The sequence below is a fragment of the Molothrus aeneus genome, chromosome 27 (assembly GCF_037042795.1).
Source record: "Molothrus aeneus isolate 106 chromosome 27, BPBGC_Maene_1.0, whole genome shotgun sequence".
NCBI lineage: Eukaryota > Metazoa > Chordata > Aves > Passeriformes > Icteridae > Molothrus > Molothrus aeneus.
This window is the reverse complement of record NC_089672.1, coordinates 4,958,130-4,969,121: the sequence shown is the minus strand read 5'-3', so window position 1 is coordinate 4,969,121 and position 10,992 is coordinate 4,958,130. Positions and strand designations below refer to the sequence as shown.

General features: G+C 50.6%; 1 protein-coding gene across 4 annotated transcripts; it reads right to left on the bottom strand.

Annotated features, from left to right (window-relative positions):
• Nucleotides 1-528: 528 nt before the first annotated feature.
• On the bottom strand, nucleotides 529-10,478 carry LOC136566808 (heterogeneous nuclear ribonucleoprotein M-like). Of its 4 annotated transcripts, none has more exons than XM_066566116.1 (13): nucleotides 10,362-10,478; nucleotides 10,188-10,281; nucleotides 8,866-9,060; nucleotides 8,404-8,557; nucleotides 7,455-7,504; nucleotides 7,102-7,162; nucleotides 5,078-5,179; nucleotides 4,455-4,499; nucleotides 3,941-4,030; nucleotides 3,472-3,570; nucleotides 1,830-2,611; nucleotides 1,479-1,530; nucleotides 529-1,122 (listed from the first exon to the last, which is right to left on the bottom strand). In XM_066566116.1, exons 2-13 carry the CDS (start codon nucleotides 10,263-10,265, stop codon nucleotides 959-961), a joined length of 1,872 nt encoding a protein of 623 aa, XP_066422213.1. In that variant the 5' UTR covers nucleotides 10,266-10,281; nucleotides 10,362-10,478; the 3' UTR covers nucleotides 529-958. The 4 variants fall into 4 exon arrangements, with proteins under 4 accessions (XP_066422213.1, XP_066422214.1, XP_066422215.1 ...); XM_066566117.1 differs by having other exon boundaries at nucleotides 3,956-4,030; nucleotides 10,362-10,473; XM_066566118.1 differs by lacking the exon at nucleotides 5,078-5,179 and having other exon boundaries at nucleotides 10,362-10,473.
• Between the last annotated feature and the right edge of the window lie 514 nt (nucleotides 10,479-10,992).

Sequence of the window (10,992 nt, the reverse complement as noted above, 5' to 3'; positions counted from 1 at the left end):
ACCCTCCCCGGCCCCACCGGGGCTGGCCCGGACCCGGCCCGGCCCCACCGGGGCTGTCCCCGACCCTCCCCGGCCCCATTCGAGGCTGTCCCCGACCCTCCCCTGCCCCTCCGGGACCCCCTCCATGCCCCACACCTGATCCATTTGTGTTTAAAGCGTTTCCTGTAGCAAAAGGGGAATTCTTCCCCCCTCGCACCTGCAGCAGGTGTTTGCCCCTTACCTGCCTCTGTCCCAGGAAAGAATAACGAGGGTTTTAACCCCATTTTCAGTTCAAACCTTTCCACTGGCACCAACACGACGCAGGGGAGATTATTTTTAAACCAACATTGCCACTAGAGAAAAAACTTGACCTGGGACTGCCCATGGATTAGGTGGGACAGAGGAGAGGGAAAAGCCTGCACCCTTGGACACATCTTAAAGAGATTCTGACAGAAATCAAGAGGAACACTGGATTGTTTTGGCAAAGTGGAGTTTACCTAGCTGAGCTGGCAGGGATTTTAAGCAGAGTAAAGGATGCTGCGACTGAAATACTGAACTGGCATTTATTATCAAAGTCAGACTGTTTACATCTGTCAGGTCAACGAAATGCCACAACTACAAAAAAAGATTGTGCACATGGCAGTTCCAATGCAAAAAACCAGTAAAACGGGGCTCCCTCGGTTAAAAAAAGGACTTAAAATTACTCCAGAAAGCAACCGGGTCAGGCTGAACAGCTTTACATCCAGTCAGAGGAGGAGGTGCGGGGCAGCGGCGCAGGGCAAAGGTGCAGCCCCGCAGAGGTGCAGCGCAGCCCTGCAGAGGTGTGGGGCAGCCCTGCGGTGGTGCAGCGATGCAGGGCAGAGGTGCGGCCCTGCAGCGGTGCAGCCCTGCAGTGGTGCAGCCGCACAGCCCTGCAGCCGCACAGCCCTGCAGCGGTGCAACGGCGCAGCCCTGCAGCGGTGCAGCCCTGCAGCGGGGCCTAGGCGTTGCGGTCGATCCGCACGTCGATCTCGCGGCCGCGCAGCTGCAGCCCGTTCATCATGCGGCACGCGCGCTCCGCCACCTCGGGCGACTCGAAGCGCACCACGCCGCAGCCCTTGGACTTGCCATTCTCCATCTTGATGTCAGCATAGAGCACGTGGCCTGTGGGCACAGCAGGGTCAGCCATGCTGCATCCAGTCCCCCTTGCCCACCCCAAGGACTGCTCCCCACCCTGGCTTTGGCACTCTCCATCCAATCCCAATTCCCTCAAGGACTGCTCCCCACCCTGGCTCTGGCACTCTCCATCCAGTCCCCATTCTCCACCCCAAGGATTGTTCCCCGTCCTGGCTTTGGCACTCTCCATCCAATCCCAATTCTCCACCTCCCCACCTTGGCTTTGGCACTCTCCATCCAATCCCCGTTCCCCACACCAAGGACTGTTTCCCACCCTGCCTCTGGCACTCAGAGCTCTGGGAGGTTATTTATATTAATTCCTCAGAGTGAGGACAATAACTCACCACATTCATTGAATTTATCTTTCAGCATTTTCCATGTAAAATCAAAAGGTAGCTGTGGGAAGAGAGAATTAAACCATTACTGATGCTCTGTTGAATGACCTCCAGGCACCCCCAGCTCCCCAAAAACAGAATCTATTCCAGAACAGCCACTGCCATAAAACCATGGGATCTCGGTCAGCCAGGAGCTCTCCTGGTAAGGAAATGGCTCCAGCTGTCCCCAAAGAGTGGCAGCATCCAGTATCAGACATTGTGACATCAACACATCAGTGACCATGATTGCCAGGGATGGGAAAAGGGCAGGACTGGGAGAAGGGGGCAGCACAAAAAGGAGAAGGAAGAAGGGGCACTCACATTTCTCACAAATATCTGACAGGCTTTCCGGGCCACGCCGGGCGCGGGGCCTCCGGCTCCTCCCAGGGACCCTGCAAAATTCCCTGCGAAGTTGCCCCGCTCCATGTCCATGGGCCGCTCGAAGTTGCTGCCCATGGGCAGCCCCATGCGCTCCATGCCTGCCCCCATGCCCTGCCCCATGGGCGGCCCCATCCTCTCCATGTTGGTGGCCCCGATGCGCTCCAGGCCCATCCTGTCCATGGGGGCGGCTCCCATCCTCTCTATCCCGATCCTGTCCATGGGCGGGCCCCCGATGCGCTCCAGCCCCGCGGGCATCCTCTCTATCACCTGCCCCATGCCCGTGCCCATGCCGGCGGGCACCATGCGCTCCAGGCCGATGCCCATCCTATCCATGCCCGCCCCCATGCGCTCCACGCCCGAGCCCATCCTGTCCATGGCGCCGCCCACGCGCTCGATGGCGGCGCCCATGCGCTCGATGCCGAAGCCGATGCCGGAGCCCATGCGCTCCATGCCCGGCCCCATGCGCTCCATGCCCGGCCCCATGCGCTCCAGGTTGGGCGCCAGGTGGTCGATGCCCAGCGGCGCCATGCGCTCCATGCCCGAGCCCATGCGCTCCACGTTGGAGCCCATGCGGTCCAGCACCAGCCCCATCCTGTCTATGTCCGAGCCCACCCGCTCCATGCCGTGCCCCATCCCGGCCGGGAGCCGCTCGATGCCCGAGCCCATGCGCTCGATGCCGGGGGCCATCCTCTCGATGCCGGGAATGCTGGCGTTGCCACCACCTGCAACACAGCACAGACAGCATCAGCAGGGCACAGAGCTGAGGGCTCCTCGCTCTGCTGGCATCAACTCCCATCGCTCAGAGCTCCCCCAGGCCAGGGCTCTGCGCCTGCAGGGTGAGGCAAACTCAGAGGCTCAGCTCAGATTGCCCTGCGGAGCTGCCCCAGCCCTGGGACCCCAAAATAAGGACATGGAGCTGCTGGAGAGAGCCCAGCCCTGGGACCCCAAAATAAGGACGTGGAGCTGCTGGAGAGAGCCCAGCCCCGGGACCCCAAAATAAGGACGTGGAGCTTCTGGAATGAGTCCAGAGGAGACCCCGGAGCTGCTCCCAAGGCTGGAGCCCCTCTGGAGCTCTGGGAGTGCTCACATGGAGAGGAGAAGGCTCCAGGGAGAGCTCAGAGCCCCGTCCAGGGCTTGAAGGTGCTCCAGGAGAGCTTGAGAGGGACTGGGGTCAAGGCATGGAGGGACAGGACACAGGGAATGGTTGCCTTGATTCTGAAATGTTGTGATTTGGTCATTAAACCAAATTAAATCTGGAAGTTGATGGAGGAGCTCTGCCTGCTCAGAGATGTTTGGGTTCAGCTTTGCTCCAGAAATTCTGCAGTTTCATTACTGAGATTGTTCAGTATTTCCAGGGAACATTCTTGGAAGTTAAATGTGACACAGGCAGCAGGAGAAGTAGGATTTTGTTTTCACTGACAAAAATTAACAACTTCCCTGCAGCACTTAAAAACCAGACAGCAAATTCCTACAGCAAATCTAAAATCTGCTTTTTTTTTTAATCTGTAACACCCCCATAATTTTTGTGAGCAGTTCAGGGATGAAAAACAGGCAGGAAATGGATTTCACATACTGCACTCACCTATTCCCCTCTCCAGGGTCTCTCCAAAACTCCGGGACATTCCCATCTCATTTCTTCCGAACTCCCTCTCAAATCCCCCTCCCATGGCTCGATCCATCTCTGCAAAGAGGAAGTGCAGAAGTTTGCAGGGGGTTTTATGGCCCCGAGAGAACATTTTACCACAGGAATCATCTTGAAAATTCACAGCACAGGAAGGTTTTTGTGATTTTGTCCTGATCATTCTGTCATGGCTTCAGGAGCCCAAAGCCTCAAGGAAAAGCAGGATTTACCCCAAACACATGGGAGGCTCTGGAGAGAGCCAGAATATTTCTGAATAAACCTTGCAAGGTCCCATCAATAAATCACTGGCTTTGTGCAGCTCAGAAACCATGAGAGACTTGGGGACACAACTGGAAAAAGCCCAAGTTATTCCCATAAAACTGAGAAGAGGCTTTTGGCAAGAGGGAGCAGGGAAGGCAGCAGGACACACCGAGGCCGCGCCTACCGCTCATCCTGCCCATGTTCATCCCGCCGGGGAAGCGGCCGATGTTCTCCATGCCACCAAAGGGACCTTCCATGCCTGAAAAACACATTTGGGGATTCTTCAGCAGGGCATTCCACACTGCACAGCCAGCAGCTGCTGCCACACAACGTTCCCACACAACTCCCCAGCACCAGCTCCCAAAAAGGGTCAGGATTTGGGCACAGCGTTATAAAAACCGTGGAATCACAGAGTGGTTTGGGTCGGGATATTGGGGATCCAGTTCCAAACCCCAGGGATGGCACTTCCAGATCTCCTGAGCTAAGGAAGCACAGGCCATGTTTTATGGGATGGACCCGCCCTCCCCACACACCTGCAGCAGTTTGGATACCCAAAAAGGAGCAAATTCTTGCTGAATTGGGGATGATTGCCCAGCACACCAATTCCTGCCACACACACACAGCTCAGTCTGCAGGACTTGCACAAAGGCCAAGCTATGAACAGATCAAGAACCACAGCTTACCTCCCATTTTATTCATTCCAAAGCCCATGCCTTCCATTCCCATTCCTCAAAATAAAAGAGAAAGCTTTATATAGCAGGTGTCACCCAAGAAATTCCAGCCAAAGGCTGCAGAACTCAAACCACACAACACATCCATGGCTTGGGCTGAAGAGCTTACATGGGATAAGTCTGAGGAGATTTCAACATTCCTGCTCAGAAAATCAAGCAGCAAAGGGGAAAAACCCACTGGCATTTCGACATGGAAAGCTGAGTGTGTGCTACTTTTTAGGTGGCTCTTTGAAACTTGTGCTATTTCAAGAGATCCTCACCAAAGATTTGCAAGCCCACTAGAGGTGTTAAAAGTGAGAGATGGTTTGGAGTTTCATGGATCTTTGCAGTGTCTGCTGCTCATGCTCAAGAGTCAGAAAATGAGAGCTGTGTCTTGACCACAGTGAAAAAAAAAATAAAAATGGAGCAGTTGGTTAAATTCAAGTTTCCATTATCAAGCTGAACAAAAAAAAAAACTCATTTGGCTTTAACATTCCTAAGAAACTACCAACTTTTTGGGGAGGCAAACAAAGCTATCTACCTTCTACACAGCTTAAAGCTCTCATGAAACAAAAGCATAGGAGTAATCTTCTTACCTCCAGGTCCCATGTTGCCCATTCCCATGCCTTTGTTTAAATGATTTGCATCAATAGGTTGACCTCCAGGTCCTAATCCCATGCCAATACCACCAAGACCATCTGAAGGAAATATTCAGATATCAAAAAAGCCTTCTTTCCATAGTTTGACAAAACAGCAAGTTTTATTTCTTAAGTAATTGACTTTCATTCTCCAAAAAAAGCTTGCTGTGTCCCCCCTGTGGGGTGTGTACTGAAAGCAGGGAAGTGTGGAATAAATCAAGAGTAGATGTGTCTTGAAATAGGCTAAAAACTACCTCCAATTATTTGGTTTTATATTTAAATTTCCATCTTACTGCTGAGAAAACTTGGTTTGGAGCTGACTCCTGAAAAATAACTGGCTAGAACACTGCTTCATTTGGGCAAAGCCCTCATCTGAGGAGGGTGGAGTGGGCAATTTGGGAGAAGATCCCTAAAGCTGGGCACAGTTCTCAGGCCCCTTGCAGGGGAGAACTGAAGCACCCATGGGTCACTGACAGCCACCGATGGAATTGGAGCACACAGCCAGCCTCTCTCTGAGCAAACACAACAGGCACTCCCAGGCATGGAGCTCAACCTGCCTTAAGGATTCCCCAGCCCAAAGAAAGAAGAAAAAGTCCTTTTTTTTTTTTTTTTTTTTTTTCCTGAAGCAGGAAGAAAGTTCTCTGCTTGCCACAAACACCAGCTCGTGGCATCCTCTGCCTGCAGGATTCCCTCGTTTCCAGCTCAGCACTGAACACAGGAGTGTTGAATCTTGTTTTAAAACAGCACAAGGTCCCCCTTCCCCGCCCCAGTAAAGGCCAAAATCCAGGCTTCCAGAGGGATTTAGGGAGTTTCACACCAAGGTAATGCAATTGGAACCCAATGACTTTGTCCTGAAGAGAGGAACATCCTTACAGTGACACTGCTGCTGAGGAGGGCCTTGACAGGCACTGAGAGCTGAACTAGGGAGGGACTAATTAATGATCATTAATAATGGGCAATTTAGCAGCACAAAACGGGTCTGGTTCCCAGGAAGAAAACAGCATCTGTGTGAATTCAGAGAATCCCAGAATGCCAGACTGGTTTGGGTTGGAAGGGACCTTAAAGCTCATCCACTGCCAGCCCCTGCCCTTCCACAGCCCAGGCTGCTCAGGACAATTCAAATTCCACCAACAGCCCCAATTTAGCTGCATTTGAACCAACTCAGCCTCCAGCTCTTCCAGTCCCAACTCTTCTCTTCAGTGTTCCAGTATCTGATCCCAGCATGGCCGAGGTTGGGAGGGGCCTCTGGAGGGCCTCAGCTCAGCCCAGGTCACATCCACAGCTTTGGGTATTCCCAGGGATGGAGACTCCTCAGGAGCTCTGAGCAACCCAGTCACCCTCCCAGGAATGTCTCCTTACATCCACGTGGAGCCTGTGGATTTCCACTGCTGGTTTGGACTTGATCTTTTAGTTCATTCAAATTCCAAGTTGGAAGGAGCAGCTTGGGGCAGCCAATTATTCTGAATTTTCATCTCCTGGGGTTTGGTCGATGCTTTCTGCATCCTGCAGCTCCAAGAAGAGCCTGGTTCCCTCTTCTTTCCATATTTAATACATTGATAAGATCTCCTTTGGAAATGTGAAGGCCTGGAAGGCTCCCAGGTCCTGAATTCAGCCCTTCCAATTTAAAGGAGAACATTCCATTCCCAGAGCACCATCCCACAGAAGGAGGTGCTGATTCACTGTATTTCCATTAAATCCCACTATTAATGGAAGGCACTGGGATCTTGGAATTGCAATGGAGAGCTCTGGAAGCCTTGAGAAGGTGAATGTTTTAAGACAAGCTTCTGGCCATGAGCTGAAAGAAGTATCCAAAAAATCACTGAGCAGCTCTTCTTCACTATTCCCCTTTCTGAAATTATTCAGGAATTTGGATCCCAGTTTTCCAGTCTGAACCAGAGTTTTACTGGGGCTGGGACTGGTTCCCAGGTGCTGAACAGCCAAATAAAAAGCAGAAGATGTTGAATCATGCAGGGGACACTTACGAGGGAGTTGTTGGGGTCGCTCTGGAGGGAAGAAATCTCCCTTGGGGAAGGCTCGTTCATCCTAAAAGGAATTCAACACGTTAAAGCTGGCAAGGAAAGCGGGAAATTATCTCCTGATTCTTCGAACTTTGAATTAAAATACAGAAATTTCCAGTTAAAGCAGTCTTGACCGTAGCTTTGATTTGTCTTTTAGCAAAATAATCTGAATTAACCTTCCCTGATTGCATCAATCCAGTAGGCAACAGGCAAATCAAACATTTCCCCCCTCTGGATTTTGATCTATCCTGGGAACCACAAACTCCCCCCAGATGAGGAGGGCATTGCCAGGTCAGTGGGAATGGGGCTGTCCTCACCATTTTGACGTGCATGGGTCTGTCAAAGAGCAGCTGCCCATTGAACATGGCTGGGGGTTGTTAAGGATCATTGTTCAAACCCTGAGGGCTCTGCCAGGGAGCACAAAAACCCCTCAGAACATCTCATCTCCTCAGTTATCATTCACAGATTATCTCAAATCCTTCGGCCTTCTCCAAAACTAAAAAGCTTTGAAATCCAAATACACTGAACATTCAAAAAAAAAGGCTTTTGGAAATTAAAAAAATTATAAAACCACATTTCTGGGTAAGATTAAGTTCACATAGAGAAACAAAACGTAACTCTAAGCCAGCCCAAGTGTTTAAGTGTTTTCTCAGTCACTTTATCCACTGAAAACAGGGAGAAGTTCCAGAGCAACACCACATCCTGAAGTGTGCCATGCCAGCAAACCCTCTGCCCAAGTCTGGCTCACACAAGGTTTGCAGGTGCAGTGCAGAAGGGAATTCACACTTACACAGAACTTTGGGAAAGGAAAGAGGGAGTATTTTCTTCCTATCCATATCATAACCAGGAGCTGAGAGAATAATATTTGGAATTTTATGGCTGTTTGGTTTCTAGGTGGCAAATCATTGCTTGGCCAGTGAAAGGGAACAGGAAAACACCAGCTCCATGTGCCTTGGCACAGGGACCTTTTCCCTTTCCAGACAATTGCATTTTAATGCTAATTACAACCTAGAGACAGAAACTCATCTGAGATAGAAATACATTTATCCACGTAGGAAAGAGAATTTCCTTTGCTAAAGATCCTGAGCAAACTGCAACAACTCCTTCAGGAAGGAAAAGCAAAAGAGCGACAAAACTCCATTTTCCATCCACTACAACTTGACCTTCCCTGCCATGGCAACATCCCCCTTTGGAATACAATTCCCCCTGTGCCCTGCTGTGTCCCCCAGGTTCCCTGGCCCATTCCCAGGCTGCTGCCAAGGATACAGATGGCCTGCACGGCCTCGATGGCCTGCTCGAAGGTGACGGTGCCGATGCCGCGGCTCTTGCCGTCCTTGTCCTCCAGGATGTCGGCCCGCACCACCACCCCAGCCATGCTGAACACCTCCTTCAGCTTCTTCCAGCCCACCTTGTAGTCCAGCTGGAAAACAGGGCAGCGTTGGAAATGCAAGAGAGAAAACAGCTTTAGTGGGCTCCTGTCCTTGCCTGCTATTGGCATTGAAGCTGTCAGAGAGCTGAGATAAAATTCAATTAAAGCACACAGGTTTGTTCAAAAAATCCCAATTAACAGACACCGTGCTACACCTTAACTGAGAACCTCCTTTGCACAGAGAATCAACAGGACACAGAGGAGCTTTTCCTGGCATTGCCAAGGCTTTTCCTGCCTCAATTTGCCCCAGCTGAGAGGCTCCCGTGCAGGACCTGCAGCAGGGGGTGCCCAGCACTCACGTTGGCCACGAAGACGGTGCTGCCGAGGCGGCCGGCCTGCAGGGCGTGGATGATCTCGTTGGGGATGTTGGGGTTGTTCAGGATGCTGGGGGGGATGTTGATCATGCCAGGGCCGCCAGGGCCGGGCCCGATGCCCATCCCTCCTGCTGCCATCACCTTCTGCATGGCCCTCCTGGCGTGCTCCCCGTCGGGGTCCTGGGACACACACACACAAACACAAACACTCAGATCAGACCCCCCATCACCACTGCCAGTGCCAGGGCTCCAGCAGGCACACACAGGAGTTTCCCTTTATCCCAGGATATCTGCTCCCTAAGCATTCCCAGCCAACTGCCTCCCTTTCATTGTCAAATTATTTTATTTTAGCCAACACCCAGCACCCTTTTATCATTTAAATGATACCTTTATGTCACAGACATATTTTATGAAAAATCCTTTCATTAGGATCTTTTCTCCTGAGAAGCTGGGAAGTTTCAGCTTCTCCATGTTTTGGAATGTGATTTGAAGAATTGTTTACCCAGCATGTGAAATTGTTTTTACTTGATGACCAATGACAGCCACCTGTGTCGAGGCTGTGAGCAGTCACAAGATTTTATTCTCTATTTCTTTCTATCCTTCTGATGAAATCCTTTCTTCTATCCTTTTAGTATAGTTTTAATATACCATTTTAATATAATATATATCATAAAATAATAAATCAGCCTTCTGAAAACATGGAGTCAAGATTGGCATCTCTTCCCTTGTCAGGGTTGCCTGCAAATTCAACACCTTTATTATTGGTACCCTTTATTATTGGAGTTATTCCTCCCCAGGCATTTCCCTGGTTCTCAAGGTGTTTATCCATCATTAACACCAAGAGCAAACCTCTGTTACACCTGTTCCAAACCCTGATAAACCCCCAGTGCCACTGGAGAGGGTTTGGAATGAACTCCCAGGACTGGCTGTCAGTAGCAAAGCCATTAAAATGGAAACACATCTTTGAGGTATTCCAGGAAAAAGCTGATTCTATGGAATTGTTGGTGGAATCCATTCATTCTGATGCAGAATTCAAAGGGAAGCTTGTAAAGAACAAACATGGAGGTTTCTGTGTCAAATCATTAACAAAGGAACTGCAATTAAAGCCAAACTCCTGCTTTGTCCTCACATCAAATTTAGTCTTGATAATCACAAGTTCAGCACTGGTTAAAACTATTAGAAAAAGGCTGACTGGGGGTTTTTATCCTATTCAAGTCCTGCTTTCTGTCCATGATCCTCTGAGTCAGCCCTAAACCCTGAACAAGAACTCCCCCTTCCCCTTCTGCCAGAACAGATCCCCTCCTTACCTCTTTCACTTTCAGGGGTCTCCCACCAAGACTGTGTTTGTTCAGAACTTCAGCAGCCTTCTTCATGCTCTCCTCCATCTTGAACTCAACCACCCTGTGGGGACACAACACAGCTCAGGCTCTGTTTGAAGAAGCCTCCTTGGATTTCTGGTAAAAAATTCAGAGTGAACTTACGCGCATCCCTGGCGAGGCGATTCCCCAGGGCAGTCACAGGGAGGAGGGAAGAGAGAAGAAATAAAGTCAGTGAGAGCCCAAATCACACACAACTATTTTATTATTAAAGCCAAATCACATCAGTTAAGCCCTACCAGCGAAAATAAATGTAACCTTACACAGGCAAGCCTCCAATAGTGGAATTCCATAACTTCTTATGCCTTAACAGGATTAACCTGGGGTCTCTGAGCTTGTAACAAACACTAAATCCCGACTCTCCAAGAAATGCCACACGCTTCCTGTGACCTGCTCTTCCCTGGCATACAGCAAAACCCTCCACACTCTCACCCTACATCCATATCCTTCAGGACACTTAGGAGTGCTCCTCTTGTCTTCCCTGATCCTGGGCTCAAGGCCCATGAAGGCACTGAACGATTACATTTAGGAATTTCCCTCTCTCTCTACTGGCCCAGGAAGTGGAGTTTGCAGCACCTGCTGTTGCACCCTGGCCCTTCCAAACTCAGCCAACCACTCGAGTGACTCTTCCAAAGCACAGGAATATTCCAGAGCCCTGTCCTGCCTGCTGGGCTCCAGGGTCACACGGCCAACGCCACCGGCACGCGGGGAACAGCTCCTGCCTGCAGAGCCCACC